At 33.3% G+C, this 25396-nt stretch overlaps 4 protein-coding genes across 4 annotated transcripts; 3 read left to right on the forward strand and 1 right to left on the reverse strand.

Annotated features, from left to right (window-relative positions):
- Positions 1 to 5064: 5064 nt before the first annotated feature.
- Positions 5065 to 7177, forward strand: LOC118042185 (small ribosomal subunit protein uS17). The gene is made up of 6 exons (XM_035049788.2): positions 5065 to 5183; positions 5282 to 5322; positions 5395 to 5495; positions 6380 to 6524; positions 6671 to 6760; positions 6871 to 7177. Exons 1-6 carry the CDS (start codon positions 5172 to 5174, stop codon positions 6959 to 6961), a joined length of 480 nt encoding a protein of 159 aa, XP_034905679.1. The 5' UTR covers positions 5065 to 5171; the 3' UTR covers positions 6962 to 7177.
- A 2753-nt stretch (positions 7178 to 9930) lies between these two features.
- Positions 9931 to 13855, forward strand: LOC118042179 (uncharacterized). The gene is made up of 6 exons (XM_035049780.2): positions 9931 to 10143; positions 10524 to 11321; positions 11573 to 11743; positions 12135 to 12280; positions 13335 to 13445; positions 13540 to 13855. The coding sequence occupies exons 1-6, from the start codon at positions 10021 to 10023 to the stop codon at positions 13619 to 13621; spliced, it is 1431 nt and encodes a 476-aa protein (XP_034905671.1). The 5' UTR covers positions 9931 to 10020; the 3' UTR covers positions 13622 to 13855.
- A 1884-nt stretch (positions 13856 to 15739) lies between these two features.
- LOC118042182 (E3 ubiquitin-protein ligase ATL4) lies at positions 15740 to 17646 on the forward strand. The gene has a single exon (XM_035049784.2). The coding sequence runs from the start codon at positions 16165 to 16167 to the stop codon at positions 17218 to 17220; it is 1056 nt and encodes a 351-aa protein (XP_034905675.1). The 5' UTR covers positions 15740 to 16164; the 3' UTR covers positions 17221 to 17646.
- Positions 17647 to 20758: 3112 nt separating this feature from the next.
- On the reverse strand, positions 20759 to 25319 carry LOC118042183 (probable mitochondrial import inner membrane translocase subunit TIM21). Its single transcript, XM_035049785.2, has 8 exons — positions 24976 to 25319; positions 24037 to 24093; positions 23932 to 23950; positions 22920 to 23083; positions 22229 to 22407; positions 22068 to 22116; positions 21385 to 21504; positions 20759 to 21163 (listed from the first exon to the last, which is right to left on the reverse strand). The coding sequence occupies exons 1-8, from the start codon at positions 25135 to 25137 to the stop codon at positions 20993 to 20995; spliced, it is 921 nt and encodes a 306-aa protein (XP_034905676.1). The 5' UTR covers positions 25138 to 25319; the 3' UTR covers positions 20759 to 20992.
- Positions 25320 to 25396: the final 77 nt, after the last annotated feature.

Here is a 25396-nt window from a genome sequence, read left to right on the forward strand (position 1 = left end):
TCAAAAGTGTCGTTGGTTTAATGTTGAATACCATTTTTTTTTTCTTTTTTTATCCTTATCCACCTTGAAATTTGTGCCATCCATACAAAAATTCATAGCATCTCCTTCAATTTTATGTTTCTTCACATTTGGTCTCTATCATTTTGATTACTATTTTTTTTAATTTTCGAATAAGCCATAAAATTACAAATATTTTTCAGCTTCACTCCCTACTATTTCTTAATCTATACATAATTTATCAAATTATTTTTTTTTTAATTTCTTCCCTGGGATTTTTAAATATATGGATAATTTATAAAATTACAAATATTTTTAATTTCACCCTCCTATTTTTTAGTCTATAAATTACCTATCAAATTACAATTTCTCTCTCCTGTGATTTTTTTTATCTTTTGAATTTGGTCATTTCTTTTAATTGCTATTTATTTTGTTTGGGATTATATTTTTAATTTAAATTTCATTATCCTCAACTTTTTTTTTTCTATCAAATATTATCTTCATTGTTTTTGTTGTTTTTTTTTCTTCTGCAAGTTTTTTTTATTGATAATTTTTATACAATTTCGTCATTTAAAATTAAATTTGTTGAAAGTTAAGCTTTCTAATTTGATCCATGTCTAAGATTTTAAAAGTTGCAAGTTTTAGATACTATAACTGGTTTAGGAGGTTTGCTCAAGTTTGCTCGGTTTTCCCCCTCTTTTTAAGCTGATCCTTTCTTATTTTTTACTATTTTTTGTGTGTTTCTTTTATTTTTTGATTCTATTAGGTTAGCCCTTAATAAGCCTTTTCAAATTTCATCTCCTTTTATTTTTTAATCTACAAATAATATATCAATTTTTAAATGTTTTTTGATTTTACCCACTGTGATTTTTTAATCTTTTAAATTATATCATCATTCTTTTAATTACTATTTATTTTGTTTGAAATCATTTTTTCTTTTAAATTCCATCCTTCTTGTATTTTTTTAATCTCAAATTTTATCTTTATTTTTTTTTAATAATTGTTTTTTGCCTTTGCAGTTTTTTTTATACATATTTTTCATCATTCAAGACTATATTGGGTGAGAGTTAAGTTTTTTTGATTAAAATCAAGTCTAGGATTTAAAGAGTTGCAAATTTTAGAAATTATATTAGATTTAGAAAGTTCACTGGCGTTTGTTTTTTTAAAAGCTAATTTTTTTATTATTTTTTTTTAATGATATTTATTGTTCCTGCAATTTTTGTATTGTTTAGATTATCATTTGAACTAATCACTCAGTACTTGATGTTTTTTACCCTAATATCTTTTTACACCAAAAAAAATTGCTCAACTTGCGGTGAAGCGCGGGTAATAAATCTAGTATTATGATTTTGAAATTTAAAGTATGTATCTTGAGGCAGTGTTTGGTATTGCAATTAAACTATATTTTTTATTTTTTCAAATTATTTTAGTTTTAATGTTTTTTTATGTTTTTACTTGTTAATACCAAAAATAAATTTTTTAAAAAAGATAATTTTTATATAAAACGTATAAAGTTTGAAGTTACATGTTTGTGCTATTATTTTATAGGTCGCCTTTACAAACATTTTTTTAAAAGTTAAAAGGACGTTTTAACGAAGACAAGGAAAAGGCCTTTGGGTGTCCTAACGGTACTCAGGTAATAATAGCTTTTCTCATTCTTCTATTTATTTATTTTCCTGCCAGGTTTTTTTATCCACCTTTTGTTCCTGTTAATTCTGAATTTATTGGTTGCGGGCTTCGGCATTTTTGTAGGAAAGATTGATTATTTTTTTTGCCATCTAGGCTATTTAAAAGCTGGATAATTTGCGTGGGTTATTCTTATGGAAATTCATTGGTTTGTTATCGCGGCATTAGTATTTTTGTATTTTATGTGTTGGGTTATGAGCTTGTGCCTGTTTTTGTGATTATTTGATTCTAGCAATTAGAATCAATCTTATAAGTTATATGGGTCCTTTTCTACATAATTCATGGATTTTCTATTTTATTTTCTCCGGGGTTTAATATACATGGTACCTGTGAACAATGGTGTTTATAAGAGAAGAATAAACATGGTATCACATTTATTCAAGGGCCAGAAAAATCTGATTTTTTCATGCGAGCATTAGTTAATTTGGGTTTTTTTATATGTTTTTATGCGTAATTCTTTTTAGAGAATAATGATGTTTTTTATTTATGAAATGCCTTAATAATCCATTAATTTAATTAGTTATGTGGACATTGTAGAATGTAGTGAAAGAAATCATCAACTTATTATCTCCATTTATCGAATCACTTTAAGAGACCTTCTCGTTCTTTTTATATTTCTTTTCTCCCAAAATATTACATGTGTACTTGTTCGGAGTTGAAGCATCAATGTATTTTTAAATTTATTTTTTAGCCTAAAACCATATATAAAAAGGATAAAAAAATAAAATGATAATTCAACATGCATAAGCTTAACAGAATGACAAAACCATATGACATGAGTTTGATTTGCTTCCGGATCTAATATCATTAAGTTCAGCTGCGTCATGAGCTTGAATATTCATGAATTTGGGAGGCTTTTAGACCCAACGTTCTTAGATTCAGTTATATAGTAAGTCCAAATGGATATAAGTTTGACAAACTGTTAGACTCAACGTTCTTGGATTCAACTTCGCGCCAAGTCCCGGTGAACACAGGTCTGCCAAGCTGCCAAACCTAGTGTTACTAGGTTCAGCTGCTAAGTCCAGCAGTGTGCTGATCCAGAGTTGACATAAGTTTGACAAGCTGGCAAGTCCAACATTTTTAAATTCAATTACATGTTGAGCACGTAGACATAGATCTAACAAGATATTTGACCAAATATTCTTGGATTGAGCTACATGGTGAGTCCAATATGATCATCGAGCCCATGCTTACTTGAATTTGTACAGTGTTAAACCCATGTTTGGCTAATAGATTTTTTTTGTTTATTCTTGTGATTTTTAATATAAAATATTTAAGGTCATGAATACTCATATTTCTACACCTCTAGGTGTATAAAAATCTTTTAATGGCTTATTATATTCTCATTAACATTAATATTGCGTAAAAGATATTTGTCTCTTGTTAATGTATGTATGAGATATTTATTTTTCTTTAATATTATGTAAAAATTATTTATCTCCTATTATTAATGCCACAAGGAAACGACATTTCAAACCCCTTAGTTCAACCAATATGACAAGGTTTAGGGGCTATATCCCTTGAACCAATCAAGTAAAAGGGTCATAGTTTATATTCTTAAGTATTCATACTTTATGTTTTTAGTATTGAACTTGTTGAGAATTTAATTTTGTAGTTTTTTTTTTGAAACATTAATGATTGTTATGGTGTTTCTCTACATTGTTTTTTTTTTTTTTATTACAATGTTTTTTCACATGTTTTTTTCTAAAATTATTTTTATCGATTTTTTTTTTAATATTGAGATGGTTAAGAATTTAGTTTTGTAGTTTTTTTTAAAAAAATAACATTGTGGATTGCTACAATGTTTCCCAACATGGTTTTTTATATTTTGTTTTATGATTTTTTCCAAAAATATTTTTGTTGATTTTAGTTTATAATATTGAGCAGATTGAGAATTACAACTGTAGATTTCTTCATAAAACATTATGGATTGCTATCGGGTTTCCTTACATAGTTTTTTTTTTTTTATGATTTTTGTTTTTTTATATGATTGTTTTAAAAATTATCTTTGTTGTTTCTATTTTTTTTAATATTAAGCCGGTTAAAAATTTAACTTTATACTTTTTTTTTTCTTTAAAACATTGTGGATTACTACAATCATTCTCCACATGGTTTTTTTTGTTATGAATTTTTTTTAATTGTCTTTGTCAATTTTATTTTTTTTAATATTACAACTATATATTTCCTCACAAAACACTATAGATTGTTACAGTATTTTTCTACATAGTTTTTTTTCATTTCATTTTTATATGTTTTTTTTCTAAAATTATATTTGTAGCTTTTTTTTTTTTGAAAAACATTGTAGATTATAATAGTCTTTCTCCATATAATTTTTTTAATATATTTTTTTTTATAAGTCCACGACAACACACAAGCATGTTATAAGCCCGCATCAGCACCCGAACATATCATCTAATTTTCACCTAAGCGAGGGGATAATAAGTTTAATCTAACATGACTAATTTATTATTTTTAGAATTTGGTAAAAAAATACACATAATTATAAATGTTAACTAGTTCAAAAATTAGTTTCATCTAGAATTGTTTTTCATAGTTATATATATATTTTTAAATAAATTTAAAAAACAAGAATATTATAAAATTTCTTACATCCAAGCAGAATAAATTAGAAATATGTTTCCGATAATATTATTTTTTTTATTAAAATCCTCCATCCAGAAACCAAAGTAATGACCCGTATATCATGAAATTTTAATCCATCTAACATTACTAAAAAAAAGTCAAAATCCATTCTAGAAAGGAAACATCAATAAAAAATAATCTTGATAAGTAAAACATGTATAAAAAACCCGATTCAAGTGCAGAATGCATTCGTAGAAATACTTGCATAATTATCAATTCTTAATTTACCTCTACCACCTAATCTATTCTGAATAAAAAAGAAGAAAAAAATTACATGCATTTAAATGAATTTAATGAAATTTCTTGGATACTAGCTACAATGTTGTCGCTAAAATTAAAATAAATGCTCATCTAATATTGCACCCAGATTTGTTTTTTTTTTTTTGTCAATTTTTCCACCTGAGTCTTAAAAATTCTTAATGCCATTTTTTAATCGATGTCCAGATCGTACTTATTTCATATAAGAAATGGCACCGTTTTATTGGTAACCTAACATTGTTTGTTAATGAATTATAATCAAAGGACCTAATCGAGAAGTCCAATTTGTTGTAGGCCGAAAGTAATGCAAAAAAACAAACGGGGGTAAAATCTATACCACTCCAATAGTTGGGCTGGGGTGTATTTGAGGTTTTCCCAAAACTCCTTGATGAAAAAATAAAAACAAATCCCACACTTTACTGGGCTGGACTTGCATTATATCTCTGAACCCATAATCCAAAACCCAGTAGGAAGCCCATAGAAAGTATAAAATGCACACACCACTCATCCTCATTTAGCAGGCTAGGGTTTTTCAACTTGTACTCCTCTCTCAGCAAGGCAGCAGCAGCACATCAACAACCACAACCATGGCTGAGCAGGTAGACCCTCTGCTCCTGTCTTCCCTTTACTTATGAGATCATGCGCCGTGTCTTTTGAATCTACTTTCGATCTGATTTGTTTTTGTTATCATCTGTAGACGGAGAAGGCATTTTTGAAGCAGCCCAGGGTTTTCCTGAGGTAACGTATTCTGCCATGTTTATGTTTTTTCATGTTGTTTACTGTGTTTGCTTTAATGTTTTTATTTTTTAGCTCGAAGAAGTCTGGAAAGGGGAAGAGGCCTGGTAAGGGAGGAAATAGATTCTGGAAAAGCATTGGATTGGGATTCAAAACACCCAGAGATGCTATTGAAGGTTTGCTTCTTCATTATTTTACTCTCATACTGGCTCTTTTACCCTTGTTGGAAAATGTAGTAGCGTGCTTCGCTTTTGCAAGATTGTACTATATATTTTTTTTGGGTTTAATATTTTTGGAAAGAGAATTTGTTGTTAAATTCAATAAAAACTCAATGTTGCAGCCAGTTTTCTTTTAATTATAACTAGAATCCTGCTGGTCCTGTTGCCATACAGGGTTGCTCAGAGCCTTTATGTGACCATGGATTTTCACTTCTTAGTTTGTTTGGTTAAGTTGCCCATGGATGCGAGGCAATATGGTTGGCAGAATCTCTATCTGTCAATCATCTTGTTTGGAGTTTCCTAGTTTTATTCACTTGGAGATTTTACTCATTGGTAGCCTTTTGCTCATTGAATCATTGTTGGTATGAAAAGTTGTCCTGAATTCAGGGATGTATCTCGAGCATTATCTGTGAACTTGTGGGGTCAGCCTGCTTGCTTTATTAGAGTTCAGATTGTTGACTATCTAATGGAGTGCCGGAGCTGCAGTTTTTGCTCATTGCTGGCAGGTTCATGTATTGTATGCTCAAACTTCATTAGATCTTGTAACAACAGGATGATTCCTTTGCATCCTTTGATATGGTTTGAGATAACCTGGCCTTGAACAGCTCAGGGGCAGTTATGTGTCTTTTGAATTTTTTAACAAGCATTCTTGATGTCATTGCTAGTTGGTTCACCAGATGATTGATCATTATAGAAATTATGGAATTGTTAGTGATGATACTTGCTGAGAAGGAAAATGATGCCTCTTTTTTCCGCGGTGCTTTTTTCACGTTGCTGGCTTCTGTTTTAAAATCCCTTGAAAGTTGTGTTTTTTTCACCAAGGTTGTATATTTTGTTTACAGGAACATACATTGATAAGAAATGCCCATTCACTGGCACTGTTTCTGTCAGAGGACGTATCTTGGCCGGTACTTGCCACAGCGCAAAAATGAACAGAACCATTATTGTTAGGAGGAACTACCTTCACTGGGTCAAAAAATACCAGAGGCAAGGACTTGCGCTTTGTTATGTTTTCTACTTTAGTCCTAGTCCTGCTACCTTTTCTTCTGGTTTCTTTCAATAAAATGCCACCTACTTGATTCCCCCCCGCTGTGTACTAAGTGATATTTTTTGTCTTGCTGACTATTGTTTAGATATGAGAAGAGGCACTCAAACATCCCAGCTCACATCTCCCCCTGTTTCCGGATCAGAGAAGGAGATCATGTTACCATTGGTCAATGCAGGTCTGTTCTCGTCATCATTCCTCTCTATCTAATCCAATTAATTTTCTTTGGCAGTAGTCAAAAGTCACTGCAGAATCATTATATACGCACCTCTGTTCTTTGTATTGCAGGCCATTGTCCAAGACAGTGAGGTTCAATGTGTTGAAGGTCATCCCAGCAGGATCTTCTGGTGGTGCAAAGAAGGCTTTTACAGCAATGTAAGAAGCTGGCTTCTCTAATGATGTGATGGTGCCGGAATTTAATAGACCTATAGGCGATGACCTTCGCTGTTTTATCAGTCTTTAGATTAATTGAATGTATGGATGCTGTTCTTTTCTTTACTGTTCTCTTTATGATATCCTAGATTTTGTTCTGTTACCGGTACCAACGATGGAAGATCCAGATTTGCAATTTTGAGGATATTTATTGTTTCGTTCTGATTGATGTTTTATCATTTGTGTTTTTCATCCGTAATCTCTCCCGCGCAGAGCACCACCAAATCAGTGATCTTCTTTTCCTAGTTGCAGTTGCGCAGATAATTCTGTATATCTACTTGCTTATCAACTATCATTTGCTCCGCATGTCTGTTGTGCTCACTGCTCATCATCATTGCAGGGTGAAAATTAAAGTGCCCCTCAAGCTCTTGCTTACCCTTTGATAACTAGACTCTCATATGTGTTTCTACGCGACCATTTTCTTGATTCTGGCCTTTGATCACTGTTTTCTGAAAAAGGAATTTAATCATCGAGAAATTGCTTCCACCCCGGGTTTTTAATTTGTTACTGCTATGATTTACGTCCTGAAGTACTATTAATTGAAGAAAAATTGCCAGCATTTCATCCGGTGCGAGTGATTTATTATGGTACTTTGCTTCATGCCTGGTCAGGCAAGAGGTAGTAGTGCTTCAAAGTTCAGACGTGTTTCTCAAGTTTCTGGGTGCAGCGTGGTTCCTCCACACACAGCAATGAGCGAGAGTAGAGAAGTTAAAAGAGGTTGCTAAAACCAAAAGCAAAGGAAAATTAAGCTTGTACTGTAGTAGAATGTTTTAGCAAAGCCACGTAAGGTTAGCATAAAGTAATATTTGACACTAGAGTTGTGGTAAACCCGAACTGATACTACTTGTAAGCGATTACATATGAAGGCTGCATCTACAGTAATATTTGACAGAATACATATATAGACATCAATTTATAGGAAGACATTAATCTTCTTCCATGTCCATCGTCGAAGGTTTTGTTACGAAAGCTCAAACTACTGGACTAAGAGAATAAGCAAGTAAACAAGCTGGAGCAGCAGGGCAGTATCACAGTAGTCGAAGCTTGCAAATCAGTAGCAATGATGATAGTTGAAGCTCGTTACAATTAGTTAGTAGTCTTGAACACATGGCAGATTTAGTCAGTGATTGCAGTTAGCTAGAAGCAGTTAGAAACAGTTAGCAACTGGAATGAATTGCATAAAAGCATCGTAAAGAATAACATGTTCATTAGGCAATAAGATTGATCAATTTTGCAGCACAAACTGTTAGCTCCATCTCTCAATTTCTTCAACTCTGTCCCTCAAATTTTCTTAAAACTCATAGTTTGTTAAGGAAGATCCTTAACAATTGGTATATGAGCCAACAATCCTTGGTCAATCTTGAAGAAATTACATTAATCAAAGAAAAAACATGGTGGGAAACAACATGGCGAAGACTTCGAAAGAATACAACAAGATATTTGAAGAATATTTGAAAAACCAATGTGAAGCATTTGTCAAGAACTTCAAGAAATTAATGTTGTGTTTCGGAAAGCAAAAGCAATCCAAGCAAAAGCCCATTGTGAAGACAATCGAAGCCTAACTTCTTTAAAGGAGGGTTGCTTGAAAATGACTAAACTTTTCAAAGTTATCCATGTTCATAATCTAGGGTATGAAATTTCTGAAAATGACATGTTTTAGCTGTTCCGTCCATTCTTCTCTCCAAATGTAAGATATTCATTCAGTTATCAATGTTCTCCAATACTATACAAACATTCAGCTAACCATAAAAGAAATGAATGTTTATGTTCAATTCTCATCACATCAATAACCTACTATAATGTATCAAAATACTTTCAAGGAAGTAAAATGCTCTTCTTTAGCTAAATAGGAGATTAGTTTCGGAGAGAAATATGGAGTGAGTTTTGAAGAAAATAAACTAAAGTTTGATTCTTTAAATAAAAAGAATGTTGTTTATTATGAATTGGTTTCTGAATTTTCTAAAAATGGAGAGTTTGATGATGAGATTAAGAGTTATAGTGTGAATCGTGTAGAAAGTTGAGTATGATATGGATGATGGATCAAAGAAAAACAATAGAGGCTGATGTTGAGAAAGTTGATGAGGAAAATGAGACTAAATCAAAGAAAGAAGAAAATCAAGAAAGATTCTTATGGATAACAGTTCATTAACAAACAGAAAACTATCTGGTTATGCAAGTTTAAGTAGATCACCAAGAAGAAGTATACTTCTTTCTATAAGAGCTTGATTAATGTTTGAGAGAACTATTTGACTGTTAAGCATTTCTTTGTTAATGATCAATTGGAGTTCAACGCTATTTTTTTTTGTGTCAAAAAGAAGAAGAAGTTATATTTGATTTGTTTAACACTCACAGGAAGGAAGATGAACAATATCAAGCTTTATGACAGGGCTCAAGGTTATAATTTGTATAAAAGCATCATAAAAAAAATAATGTTTAGCCGTACAAAGTGTTGACTCTGTCTCTCTCAATTTCTACTAAAAATACCTCTATTTTAATTTATAAAAGTTGTTAAATCATTCTCTTGTTCTTGTTATAAAAAAACTAAGCAAATACAACAAATAAAAACATCGTTAAAAACTTTGTAGGATTATAAAACTTAATTGCTGAAAACCATTCCAAGGATACAATATTTTGCTGTAAATCTCCATGTTATTTTCTCAGTAGTTGATAAAATGACAGCGAAAGCGAGTCATTAAAGTACTGGCACTTTAATTTATTCTTTGCCTGTGCTGGCGCTGCTTCGAATTCAAGCCAGAGTAAGCTTCGTAGAAATCCAAGCTATGATGGGTCCCACTTAAAGTTTTTCTCAAATGTCTCTTGGTAGAACTGGACCGTCTGATATCAACATCAGCGGGCCCGGTTGCTTACAAGTGGTTCTTGGTAAAGTCTTGTGCTTTCGTCTCTGTTATTTCCTTCCTCTGTCTCTGTACATTCAGTCTTTCTTTCGCTCTTTGTTTGTGTTTTCTCTCCAGCTCAAATAATAATAATAAAAATAATAAAATATACATGGGTTCAAGCAGCAGCAGGTTAAAGGGGTCAACCCCATCTGGGTCAGGGACTAACAGGTTCAAGCGCAGAGCCCTTGCTTCTGTCTTTTGTGGTGGTTCTGCTTCTCAGTCTCCTATCGAGGTTCTTTAACAATCATTTCTCTCCCTTTCCATTAGCTCTCCCTTTTTTTTTTTTTTGAATCTATTTGAAGTTCTTTAATTGAAGTTTAGTGCTAAAGGATTCTCTCGTTTCTGACTGATGAATATAATTTAGTATTGATGGTTCTCTTTAGTTATCTATTTTTCAGTGGTTGCTCAAAAAAAAAAAAAAATGTTAGAATAAAGTATATAAAAATGAACGGAAGCAAAATATAGAATCTTGAAGTGGGTCTCTGATGTTTTATTTTCCCTTTTCCTTTCTTTCTTTCATATTAAATTAAAAAAAAATAGTACCTTGGAAATCGAAAGTTTGACTGAACTATCTTGTAATGGAGTAATTCTGAGATTGATTTTGACTTTCAGATGGGTGATCATATGGATGAATCGTTGGCAGGATCTCTTGAAAATTTATCTACTTTTCATGATGTGTCAGCAAGCTCCAAGCCGGCCTCATCTTCTAACTTTGGTTTGGAAACTGGGTCAAGTAGTTCCAGTGCTGAAAGTGGGGACTTATCTGGAAGTGGTAATGGTATTGTTGAGGATACTTCTGCTTTTAAAAATAGCGAGTCACAATCTCAGCAGGTGAATATCATTGGCAGTACTATGGAAGCCCATGCAGTGAATGCTTCTGTAAAAGAACAGACACCAACAGCATCTGTCTCTGATGATATAGCAGTGGCAGGCGTTGTGGGTCAGGATTCTGGGAACCTGGATTTAAATGGGGAGTCCATTTCAGATGCAAATATGGATTTGTCTAATACAAATTCTGTTATTCCTGCTTCCTTGTTATCTCCACAACCATGTCCAGAATTTCTCTCATCTGACAGGGAACGAGAAGCAAGAGCTGCAAGAGTGCTTCTTGTTGATGTGGTGAACATGCATTCCAACATTTTGTCAATTAGCTTTGCAGAAATTAGTAACCATGAGGCAAGAAGAAATAGTAGAAGGATGTTTTGGGATGCTTTCTCAAGAAGCAATTTGAGTAGGAATAGAGATTCCCCAACCATAGTTTTTACAACTAGTCATGCTGATGATCTAGGATCTCACGACAGATGGCTCCTTGATTTTGGTGGCGATCTGCATTTCGATGGAGTTGGTCGCGAATCTAGATATCCTGGCACTAGAAGTCATCACAGGAGTGAACGACGATGGCAATCAAGGGTAATTTGTTTATACATTTCCTTCTTACTTGAGCTATTTATGGGCGAAATTGGCAATAGACCCTTGAAAGTTTTCTGTCTACAGAAAACTCATTGGGTCATATGATCAATAATTTATCAAAATAGAGGTTCTTTGACGCATGCAATTCATTTGATTTAGAATTCCTATCATTACTTTTACCAGCCTATGCTTCATAGATTGCTACTTCCTGTTTATTTTTATTTTTTTTACATTTCCATTAATTATTTCAGAGAGAAACCTTCCATGATGTACGTGATGAGCTAGGTTGGGAAACTTCCTTGTGTCCAGCTGGGCTTCATCCTAATGGTACATGCTCATGTGAATCCTCTTCTGTGGCTGTCGAGTCCAGCAGCCATCCAAGTATTTCACAAATAATTCTGCTGGCAGGTGCACTTTCTGAGGTAAATGCATTCTTTTAAGGTTACTATTTTTGAGGTACTCTGCTAGTTCTTTGCCTTGAGAAGTGTCAACAGCTTGCATTGTGTGATGTTATTAGCTTCTCTTTCTCCATAGGAGAATGTTTAGTGCAAATCACATCTTTTAACTTGCATGTCTTCCTTTACTGAAAGCATTGATACACATAAACTCAAATGGTTCCTCCATGGCAACTACTGTCTATAAACCTTTTTGGCTGTACTAAATTATCAGGTACATCATGTAAAGACTTGTGAAATGGAATGGATATGGGCTTGTAACATTTGTCTAATGCGAAGCATGTTCATAATCATCACCTATGCAGAGTCGTCCTATACTCATACTTTTTCATAGTTTCTTATTACGTTTATTTTCTAGGTTTTAGAGGAAATCCATCACCATCGCCTGTCCCTATCACCTTCCATGCCCTCACTTCCTGCTCCGGAAGCTGTTGTAAATTCGTTTCCTCTGAAGAATTATGAAAAGTTCCAGGGAACTGAAAATGTGGCACAGCATGAACAACAGTAAGTGCTAGTTTTTTTTTTCTTCATTTGAATATGCATGTACTTGTGTTGCCATCTTTCTTTGATTTGATTTATGGAGAAAAAAGGCAGCTTGGGTATTGTAATAAGGACGTTGAGTTAAGAGGATTTCATAACTAAAACAATTCATGGATTTAAATAATATTGGTGTTTGTAGCTCTGATACACTGCAGAAAAAGTAAAAGTTCGAGGAAATAATCCAAGACTTACTTGCATTAACAATAATTCCCTCGCTTCTCTCACTCTCCTCCTTCCTGGAACCCCTCACTTCCTGCTACAACGAAAGTGGTAGCGCGAGAAAGATTTACCATTCTTCTTGTACCTACCCGAGACATGCTCTCTCCCCACATTTGTACTTGCTTTTTGAATCTTGTTTTATAAGTGGTGAATTGGTAAAAACAATTCTGACCATGTGAATTGTAGTGCAGGATCATGCTAACAATTAATTTTTTTTTTACTTGATCAAAATGTGAAAGCAAAAAATGTATAGATAAAAAGGAAATGGAACAGAAAAATATATATTGATGGTTGCCAAGTAAGCTACAGTGTTTGAAAAGCTGTCCTTCAAACTCAAATTTTCCTGAATGGAATAACACTTGAGCTTTGTGGAGAATTATTACACATAACTTTTGTTGCAATATCTCTCTACATCACTGCGCTTCTGGGACAGCATTTGGTGCCTCTAGGTTGATTTTCACTTCTCTTATCTCTGAATTCGTCAACCCTTCCGTTCTCTTGATTGGCACTTCATTCAATAGGACTAGAGGAGTGTGAATCTATCTATACAGGAGGCCTTAGTAGTAAACATACTTATATGTACTTTTTGTTTTTTCCTGCAGATCAATTATATGAAACTTTATGCAAAAATCAAGAACTTAGATCATTTATCTACCGGTCACGATTCTGAATAATCAACATGCATGCTCCTGTTTATAGCAATGTTCACTTCCTTTCAAACGCCTTTTGAACTTATTTTTTGTTCTCCTCAATTAATCTTTGATCAGTATTTAGTAAAAATAACTACTTCTGTTTGAAGGTGTCACATTTGCTTGGTTGACTACGAGGAAGGAGATAAAATTCGAGTTCTCCCATGTTCTCATGAATATCACATGTCATGTGTTGACAAATGGCTCAAGGAAATACACGGGTAAGCTATCACTACCAGTCTACCATCCTTCTTGTTTTAGTTCACCTGAGCTTATTATAAGTTGAGTTCTCACTGTTCTTTTGTCGGCTCTCAGTGTATGCCCTCTCTGCAGAGACGGTGTTTGCAAGGGAAATGTTGAAAGTCCAGCCTCAAACCCAGAGATCACATCACTTTGATGCATGAGTATAAAGACTTGTAAATAAAGCAAGGTTTTTTCCTGAAATGCTCTGTAGTCTTTCCTCGAGACCACAAGGCAAGTTTATATAATAGGAATTTTTTTTTTTTTTTTTCCTTTTGATATCCTACTCTTTATGCTTTTCACCTAGAGTTTAGCCTTCTGTGTAATCATATGCTGTCAACAGTTCTGGAAATCTAATATTATCAAAGGGCCTCGAATAAGGTTATGGAAAGTTTGGTGCCTGCAATAGGATTTTTGGTATGTCTGAGCCCCTAAGTTTTGTTTTTCCTAGTAATTTCAGTCTTTATTCTTACATTAAAATCAATAATCATTGATTTTATCAACTTAATTCCTATCATTAAATTTGAAAACTAGAAAATATAAAAGTAGAAATAATTAAAAAAAATGAGAAATATAAACAAAAAGAGAAAGAGAGTAAATTCTTTCGTACAATTTAATAGTTTGTAACAATAAAAAAATAAATTAATTAGGTTAGATTTTTTTTTTTTATGAATTGAATGAAATTAATTCTAGAGTGATTTATATTAAAAAAATTTTATTACTCATCAAGTGAGTTATTTAGCATTATAAAGATTAATGAATATTGTTATTAAAAAAATCAATATAAAGACTAAAACATACATGATAATATGATATAGTGAAATGAAAATTGATCTTCTCAAAGAAATTTAGATTTAATAATGAAATAGTGAGAATTAGATGATAAAAAAATGTGGATTTGGGATAAAATTATTATTTTTTTATTTTCAACTATGTTATATTTTGACTTTGTGTTGGTGAAAATATTTTATTTTATATATGATTGGTTTTATTAATTATTTTATTATAAAATTTATTTAGAGAAATGATTTAATACTCAAGAAAATTATGATTTAATTATATTATTTAAAGTAATGATTTTTTTAAAATGATGGTTACAAAATATTTTTAACATAATTTTAATGTGTGGAAAAATGGTTTGTGGAAACTGATGGAGCATGCCTGTAAATGCACAATGCCCAGATACTTAAAAGTTACAGGGTTGAATCTTGTAAAGTTGACGAAAGAGTCGTTAGAAGCAGGGGCATTACGGTCAGACAATATTTTAAATATTTTAATTATTTTTTTAATATTCTTGAATTGTATTAACACTTGAATATATCAAGTTTTTCATTTAAAAAAATTGGTCCAGTTCGATCGTAGCGTAATTCTGGCCATCAATCTAGTTGGTTAGGAGCTAAAACCCATCATTTTAGCATTAATAGTGAACTAAGTGAATCAAAAGCTCTAGTTTGTTTGACATGCAGATCCTTCTCTTCAAGCACCCCCAACACCCCAATGTGGTTTGTCTTCTTCCGTGTTTTTAGGTGAAGGGACCACAAAAAAAAACATTTCATAACAGATTCGTGGAACTAATTTATATTTGATGGTAACAAGACCACACCTGCAACCAACAAGGCGGGAGGGAATGTTTTGTCAGATGGAGCATTGCTCAGTTTGTTTTTGTTTTCAGGAGCATGCCAAGAGTGTGATTGAAGCAACGCGGCGTGCACAAAGAGAAAGATCCCACCCCCCCCCCACCCAATAAATAAATAAATAAATAAATCTCTTTTTCTTTTTTATTTTTATATTATTGAAAACAGATGATGGTTTCGTCAGGCTACTTTTACACATTCATCTGTTATTCTATACAATAGAATGATGCTCTCTCATATCCTGCATCATTAATCCCCAATAAAAATTGTTTTTAATTTTTTTTTGTTTTAGATTATTTTTTTTAATAGTTTTAATATTTTAATATTAAAAATAAAAAATATTATCTCGAAACTTTAAAAAATAACTATTATAAACGAGATATATATAAAAACTTAACCTCCATCTATTAATTACATTAATAATAATGCATCAAATATTTTGATGTCAGGTGAATCTCTCCGCAATTGGATTAATTTAAACTAGAATTGATGCATTTGCAAGGGGAAAACAAAAATAAATACTTTCTTAGGATGATTAGTCTTACACTCCAACACAGGATGATGACTAAATCCTGCTTGATCGGATTGGAATCTGATTGCCCACTCAACAAACCTTAATTTGCATGCTTCTTCTGTTCTTTTCTTTTCTTATAAAAACAATACTATTTATAATATTATATGGTTAGATTTCTAGGTTGGGAAAGAACATTATCTTATTTAATAGTCATTAGTTACTTACTTGGGAGTAGGAGTTTTGTAATGGATAGAGCCCTCTTTTTTCTTGCATTTATAACGGAGGGCAGAGCTGGACGACACAGCCCCCCCGCCTCCTCTTTAAGAACCGCGAGCATTTATTTACTCAAGAGATTTCCATTCAATGACTCGGCAGGGGAAACCCATGCCGTGAATGACCACCACCACCACCCCACTCCCCTAGCTCTTTTTATTGTTTTTGTTCCTATACACCACCACCACCACCACCATAATCCATCTCGCGAGGATATTACTATCTTATACGCACCCGCACTTGTCAAAACCAAACCCGCCCATTTTATCAGCCTATAAAATGTCCGCTCCTCCATATTCGTTTATCCCTCTAAACAACACCGTCGAGGCCAGCGATACAAGCGGAGGCATCAAGTCGCCCTTTCAGAACCTAAACTCAAGCATTTTGATCATCATTTTAATCCTCTCCGTAACTCTGTTAGTCTCTGTTTCTCTTTGCTTCCTCATCCGTATCTTAAGCCGTCGTTCCCTCCGCCACCTTTCTCCCTCTAGAACCACCGCCGCAGCTACCACAATAACAACCTTATCCTCTAACCGCCTCTCTAGTAGCAACAACCATCGTGTTTCGCCGGAAGATTTAGAGTCTTCCGTTTCTGACTCACTCCCTCTCTTCTCTTTCTCCTCCATCAAACACAGACCATCCTCTTCCCCTGAAATCTCCAGCGGCGATTGCGCGGTTTGTTTGTCGACGTTCGAACCAGAAGATATCCTGCGATTGCTTCCGCTCTGCTGTCATGCTTTCCATGCACATTGCATTGAAACATGGCTCAATTCTAACCAATCGTGTCCTCTTTGCCGGTCTCGTGTTCATTTTTCGGAATCAGAGCTCGCCAAAGCTCTCCTTGAAGGTGACGCTCGTGGTGGTGATAGCTTCCGCCTTGAGATTGGCTCTATTAGCCGTCGAGAACATACTGCTCCTAACCCCGCGTCCTCTATCTCTACAGCCACAGCGTCCGCCGTTGCAGACGAGGATCGGAGCTCGTACTCAGTTGGTTCGTTTGATTATGTCGTGGAGGAGGAATCAGAGGTTACTATCAGTCAATCGCACAGAAGGAGTATGTCGAAGGAGAGTGGTCGCGGGGGTGGTCTGACATTGTCCGAGGAGCCGATTCTGGCAGCGGAAGTGGCTTCGGCGAGAGGAAGTTTGTTAAGAGAATATGTTGATAGGCTGTCTGCTTCTCTCTCTTCACGTACGACATCTTTTAGAGGTTCTGGAAGGTTATTTCCCGGTAGCAGTGGCCGGAGCGAGATTGCCGGTGGCGGAGATTATGGTTTGGGGGCGAGTCGTGTTGGAGAAGAAATCAGTGAGCTGTTTCGTTGGTTTTCAGGGGTATGATTCGTGAATAGATGAGCTGTTCATGGGCAGTTATGGAATTCAAAAGTTCGTGCACATTTCCAGTCCATTGATTTGCTATGTTCACACTACAAGGTGCAAAAGGACACGAAAGGCTGAGAAATGGATAAAGAAAAAGAGAGAGTGGAAACTGTAGAATCAACGGTACCTTCCTCTTGTCTTCAAACTTTTTCTTAAAGTATTAAGAAAATGACAGTCTTGGAGGCATTAATTTTGATAGATGATTCATGGATGGCCCACTAAGACTTACATACATACATTTTGATAGATGATTTGCTGCCTTTTAGAAATAATTTGATGGTTTTTTTTTTTTTTTAATTTCTTAAATGTGGGTGCGATTAGAAATTCCAGGGAGAAAAATCATGAAACTGTAATATGAGATTTAGTTTATTACATACCATGTATATAACTCACTCTTCACCACAAGTCAATTTATTTTATTTTATATATATATATATATATATATATAGGTTTTTTTATATATCTTTTTAGTTTTAAAAAATTTAAATTCAAATAAATTTTTATATGCATATATGTACTCAAATAAATTAATAATTATCTATGCGAATAAATAAATGAAAAATTATCAATAATACCTAAAAATAAAACTTGAAAAATCGAGAAACAAATGCAGATCAAGATATTTAATGTTGAAATGCGGGATATTTACCCAGTTGTGTTTGCTAAATTTATTTATCAAAATAACCTTTTTACTTAAGCAAATGATAATAGAAATAGAAACACAAATTAAATTGATCAAATAAAAGAAAAAATCATGCAAGGCTGCATTTATTAGAAATATTATCTGAAAATATTTTTTTATTTTCAAAAATAAAATTCATCCATACCAAAGATAAAAAAAAATTATAGATGAATCATAAAAATTCTTCAAATTCAAATTCATAACTAAAAAATAATCATCATTTAAAAATGGCTCTCCAAAAATATAAAAGAGTGAAGGGGTATTAATTTAAATCTAAATTAATAAAATTTAGAGAAAAAACCATAAAAAACAATAATTATTTTTAAAAAAATCAAGAAAAAAAAAAAGCAATGGCCAAACACAAATGGGCTTGGCTTTTGTTAGGGCCCGTGTAATTAGATCCTTAATTTTTTTTGTTTGATACTGTTTTTTGCCCTAATGTTTTTTGAAAAAAACAATTAGACGACATACTATTTTATTTGCCTAGATTCCAGCCACTATGATAGCTAGAAAATCGGGGTTTAAGTTTTTTTTTAATTCAAAAGCCTGTTTTTCAACCCATTTTGACTAAAAACACCTTTAAAACACTATACGAATCGTGATAAATCTATTCATGACCTCAAAAAAAGTCTTAAAAACTAAAATTAACCTGAATTCAAAAATCAACCCAAGCTCATGTCTATTTTTCATGAACTTTAAAGGTAAAAAACACCTATTTATGAAACTCCCCTCATCAAGTGGAACCATAATATTGTTTGTTTAGTGGCTTAAATCGGTGTTAACGATATTTTTTTCTCTTTACAATAGGAATCTGACGACCTTTCTCTCTTTCCTCTCAACCAATGACTAAAAAATAACAAAACTAAATTTTTATACCAAAATTAAATTATATAATTTGTGTGATTTTTAAAATTCAAGAATAGAAGTGCATTTTTAGTGAAACTTATGATATGCCACCTATATTTGACACCTTTTTCATTTCGGTTCTTTTTTTCAATCTCATATTTTTATAAAAAATCAAAATTAATTGATATTTAATTAGAACTAAATAGTCAAGAAAAAACAAGCTGAGGATAAAATTAAAAAATACATAAAATTTTATGGCCGATGATGAATAATGTAGCCTTGTATGGTAAAAAACCCCCACGTGTAATACTTAATGGGGGTTGTCATTATTTGAATTTTGTGATGTTGAATTCAATGTTGATGTTAATTTGTTGGTGGTAGATAGAGAACAATCATATATATTTTATCTGCATAGCATTATACTATATACTTCTTGCTCAAATTCATCACATTCACATGAGGTGATATGGACCTTCAGATTAGTCTTAATTTGATTGGTAGTTGAGAGGTTTGTTTGTGGCTGACATATCCATAGCCAGATAATTCATGGGTGCATCATTAAAAAAAATTTCTTGCAGAAGGGGTGGTGCAAATTTTAAGTGTCTACACATCATTAAAAAAAAAAATTCTTCAACCAAACGACCTAGCATCTACGAGAAATGAGGACTAAATTTAAAAGATTAAAAAAATAAAAGTTATGAAATTAAAAAATAATTATAATTTTATACATTATTTAAAAAAATTACTCTAGATGTTGAAGAATGTAGTTAGAAAAAAATATCAAATTAAAGAATTAGCCAAAAAAACTCAAGAAAAAACAACAAGTAAAAAAAACTTGAAATAATTAGAGTTATTTTTAAGACCAACAAAAAATTCTACATAAAAGAAATAAATAAAAAGAACAGAATCTAGTCTATAACTAAATAAATATTGAAGGATAAAAATATATATATATATATATATATATATATATTATTTTAAACAAAGAAAAATAAAAAACCAAGCAAACCCAATATAAATTTTCTAAACCTAATCTAATTTCTATAACTAACAACCCATAAAATTTTAAATTTGGGTTTAATCAACCATAATGCATAAACCCAGAAACAGTGAAGAGAAGTGGTGGAGGGTTTTTGAGAGAGAAAAGAGAGGGTATTTTCGAAATAGTATTTTTTTATTTGATATTATTGTAGCAAATTTGAGAATCTCCCTTGATTTGCTTGTTGATTTGAATTTCAAGAATTACATTTAGAATTCAAATAAATATCCTAAAAGGTTCTAAAAACAAGAATTGATTTTCAGAGAATTGATAACTTATTTAAGGATATCAACTTAATTTAATATAAAACAATAAGTTTCCTAAAAAAGGTATTGTTTCATAAAAAAAAGTTAGATTGAGATTGAATCCATGATAAAAAAACGAATGGAAAAACTAAACTTAATCGAGAGTTTCTGAGACTTGAAATTTTCAATTAAGATAAATGAAAAATTGTTTTATGGTTTGCACTTTGCAATACACTGCAAAAGCGTTGACTCTTCCTCTCTGTTTTTTTTTTATCCTCTCCACCGTCTCTGCTTCCATTTCTTATTTATTTTTCCAGAATACCATCGGACAAATTCTAGCAAAAGAAAGTGCTATGGTCATTCAACAACTTTACTTGGGCTCTAGCAAAAGAAAATATTCTTCGTTGCAATTACTGGTTCGTTAGGATTCATGAGACCCTCGCTGCACAAAGTTTGAGTCTCCTCTAAATCCATCCCCTTCCAGGCGGGAGCAAACTCAACCTAATCGCCAGCTACCATTCAAATCGGCATTTATTTCCTCAGTAAACGAACAGATAATAATCGGTCACCTGGGCTAAAGGTCACATACTCACATGCATAATTCACACTAGTGTCTACAATAATGCAATGGAGCTAAACAAGTGAAACACACATACACACACACACCGTACGCAGCCAACCAAACCATTTCAGTTAAGGTGATCAACCAATCAGATTTTAGAGATCTTTGCTTTCTCAGTGAACAAAAAAATTTATCAGCTAGGAAGGATAAAACTGGAACTCTAAAGAAAACTAAGAATCAATCTCGCTAGAATGTCTAGAAATTATTCATGTCTATTGACACGAGTTAGGGACTCCATTCCAGATCAAATTGGTACAAAAGAAACCTTGTCTAAGCTATGACATACTTATGTACATGTTTTACGTGGCCACTGGCGCTGGCATATAAGACTCCAGAATCAATTGGGATCGTGAAGGTTGCATGACCTCCACAATTAGATATGTATATTTCCACTGCTTGTCCACTTTGTCTCTGAACATTTCAGCAGAAACCTTCCCAGCACCATGCGGCCCACGAATATAGAAATTGATCTGCATTCAATGAGGCAACATGTAAGCAGATATGAAATTACACAAAACATCAAAATTATCCATAATTTGTTCTAGTAGATTTTTCACTTTATTTCTTCTTTAAAAGGGAAGGAGACTGAGGACATAATTCACACATGTTATACACAATCCTTGAATCTTTTGCATTTTCTTGGATACAAAGACAAGATTTCACTTGGATACTACGATGCTTCACAGTTTACCTGGACATGCTCTACACCATCTTCATCAGTAAAGATCCTATTGGGAATACGTTGGCGAGCAGCACGATTTCTACTTTCCTGACCATAACCTGTAATAGGAGATCCAATTCTCACTCTGACCTGATTCAAAGCAAATATAATCTGAAGTGAACAACAAAATTGCAATAAGGATATCAACACAGAAAAAACAGCAAAGCTTAGTAGCCAGAGAGAACCATTATAAACATTTACCACCAGATCTTTCTGGATTCTGTCTATAACATTCACAACCCCCTTCACAGTTTTGTGACTTCGCATCTTGCCTTTAAGTTTTATCGACTTAAGAATTTGATTTCGCTATATTAGTTTTGCCAATAAACTGTGCCAGACTGCTTGAACCAAAGCATCCACTGCCTTTCTTATTTTCAAATGACTATTGATAATAGCAATATGATTTATTACTAACTACATAATCAGTCACTCAAGTTATTTGTTTATCATGGTTTATTCATATTAGGCCTGACCTTCCTGCTTTGGGACTCCCCGTTACATACTCAGGGGCTTTCCACAACAGGCAACCTCAACTGATTGTCCCATTGTAACATAATGTCTCATTTTCAGGTCCACCAACCATCATAAATAGAAGAGGAACAAGTGCTTTAAAATTGCAAGCCCAAGAAAAAGATGTATTAATTTTCACAAACCTGACTGTCATCTTGAATCCTTTTCAGAGCCTTGTTAAAGATCTTGTACCTATTACAGACCATGGTGCAAATCAGAGTGGAATAAGGGAAAAGGAGACAAAACTCGAATAGTTTATTTCTAACCATATTCATATAATTTAATTACAAAAGTCAACTCTTACTCTTTCGGTTCAAATATCAGCTCCTTAAAAACAGCATAAGCCGCAGCAGCTGCAACACCAAGTCCTGCAAGAATTATAATGCTGTAGGAAGCACCTTCTGTAAACGTCACAGGCTTCTCTGGGATATTGTATGTTGGAGCATCAAAAGGATCCTCAACAGTAGATACGTCTTTTTTGGTCTGTCCGGAGTGGCAGAACACAGTTAATAGAGTCAAAACACGAGTTTCCAGAATAACATACTCTTTGAAAAGAACACAATAGAGTCAAAACACGAGTTTCCAGAATAACATACTCTTTGAAAAGAACACAAAGTGACACTATTATATAAAGTAGAAGGGAAAAACTAAAAAATTATTAAGTCAAGTTGGTTCATATGCTGCTAAGTTGGAGTACATAATCTAGTAGTCAAAGGAAATAAATTTAGAAACTCTGTCTGGAAAGAAACAGTTTGTTTCAAAAGTAAAGTATAAATAAATATTTATTTCCTACATGAAAATCTAGAACCACTCAGATAGTGATAGGATCCACATACAAATATGTCTATACTTCAGTTTAATATTTTATAGATAAATGGTTGACAGAATTGTCAAACACAATATTCATTCAGGTATTCAACGGTAATCAGGCAACCCAATAGGATGTGGATAGAACATAAACATGAAAGCTCTTGAACTTTGATTTGAATTCAAACCTCGGATTGTTTATGCGTCTCTTTCTTTGAAGCTTTCGATGCGAAAGATCTAGCAAAGCAAATATTAATGGTGCTTTCCCCATGGGTTTCCATGATTTGAAAGGATGACCTAAGGCCAACCAAGTATTCTCTATTAGGCTGACCTCCATAGATAGCAGGGATACCTGCCAAATCTTATTGTCAAGAATTAATTTGCACAAAGATAATCAATAAGCAAAACAACCTTGCTCCAGAACCGGTGGATATGCAAGTTGAACACTAAAATGTCAGTAAACTTGTAGCACCTTGTTTGCGGGAAAAAAAATTATGGCACCAAACACTGTATTATATGACTTGTATGCCTACAAGTCTTTTCCTGCCTTTAAGTTGGTTACACAATATAAAAACTGTTAAGTTTTCAATTAATTCTTGCAGGACCCGGAATTAAAGTAATCTATCGTATACTATTCTTTTTAAGGTATTTTTCCTAATCCTAAACTCTCGATGAGACATCCAAGGAGTCAACAAAATCTGTTTTTATTAAACATTTATCAAGAAGGCTAAAGCATCTGCATTGCAACAGATTAAATCAGAAAATGTGCAAAATACAAGGCAACTCGCAGTGAAAACTTCAGAATGGTAGTTTACTGCACCACCCTGAAACCTCCTTTTCTGCCAAAATAAAAAAATTCTGGAGCAGTAGATGAGGCCAGGGCTCACTATCAGAACACTGAGACCAACCAACAAAACTGATCAGTATTAGAAGATCTTTGGTCCTTGTATAAATTCTCTTCCAAGCAAAAAAAAAAAAAGAGCTCTAGGATTAGCAATGCAGTTAGCAAAATAAAAACTCCCATGATTACCATGGACCCAGGCAGAAATCTCAAAACAGTGCATGGTGTTTTACTAAAACTTCAACCTAAGAGGCAGAGGGACAATTCTCACCAACAAGAGAGAAGACTATGCCAGATTGGGTATATAAGAATTACACAAACATAATGATTCAATAACATGGAGCATAACATTCACTGACCATTATGCCGAAGTATGTCCTGCAGATTAGAAAGAGGTAGAAAAAAAATCAGTCTGCAGTTACAAGCTGAGGGAAAATGAATGTGGAAAAAGCCACCTACCTCACCTTAGTCAAATGGTTGGCATTGGCACTAAAATGTCTCACGTAATCTGACTTTGGCAACTTTGTCAACATCAAAACATAACTTCAATCAAATACCAATACATCACATTTAACTAACAGGCTTATAATTGGACTTAAGCTATAGAATACAGCAGAGTCGCAGACAGTTTCCAACAATAACTACTTCCTAATATAAGTTTATCATAACAACTGTTAACCATTTGGTTTATTGATAAGACATTTCCAGAAGTAATTGAATAACGAAGTTGAGAAAAGGAGCCAACAATTAGAAAAAGGGCAGCTGTGACAAGAACTGAATAGATGGTTGAATTCGTAGATCCATATAAAGCGAACATATGGGGAGGGGGGAAGAAGGAGGAGTGAGTTTTATAATAAAACACAAAGGGACAAGGAAAGTTATAAACAGAAAGAGCATTTGTGTGGCTTCTCTCTCATTTGTGCCAGCTGAATATTTCTAATATCACTGATTCATTTTAAAAGGCCAGAACCAGGAAAAATCTACAACTCCAGGATGTCATTTTGCATTACATTATTTAGGCCAAGAGCCAAAAGAAAGTTCGGCATATCTGAAAAGGAAGCTATGGTAATTTTTTTGTCCAGGAGGTTAATCCATTCATGGCGATGCTTTATAACAAGGACTTCAAAAGGATTCAGGTCTCATTGCATACCTCAGTCATAATACAATGGAGGAAACATACATTACCACTACAGTCATATTCAAGTCCTATTGTATTCAATATTTAACCACAGCAAATTTCTTCAAACAACCATAATTATATACTAGGCACAAGCTAAATTTGAATTGAAAACCACAGGAAATGCTGTAAAATAACCAACTTCAACTCCGAGGGCAAGTCGCGATGTCTCAAAGGTACAAAACTGAAACTAAAGAAGAAAAAAAGGAAAAGGTCAAATATTTACCCTAGTGACTGAATTGCAAAGTGCACCTCTTTGTGCAACCATGGATGTTGAAAAGGCCGCCAAACCCACATCAGGTACTCTCTTAAGAATTTTTCTGCCCAAAAATAAAGACAACCCTTTTTGAGATCTCAAAGGACCACTGCATCTCCTGATATGCTGCATTTTCTAACACTATAAAAATCTCTGCTTTTCTTCTCTTGGCAACAAAAAGACGAAAACTTTATTACAAAAACAACTCAATCTTCTCCTTGTATAAACAGGACTTCGCCTAAAAAAGAACTTGAGAAAATAAGAGTTGAGACACAGATATCATCAAGTACAGCACTGTATTAGAGATACTGAGAGAAACCCAAAAACCCAATGGCAAGCAAATTGGGGTTTTGTTGCAGACACGTGCAAACAACCTAAGAAGGCATGAAAC

The sequence above is a fragment of the Populus alba genome, chromosome 2 (assembly GCF_005239225.2).
Source record: "Populus alba chromosome 2, ASM523922v2, whole genome shotgun sequence".
NCBI classification, from domain to species: domain Eukaryota; kingdom Viridiplantae; phylum Streptophyta; class Magnoliopsida; order Malpighiales; family Salicaceae; genus Populus; species Populus alba.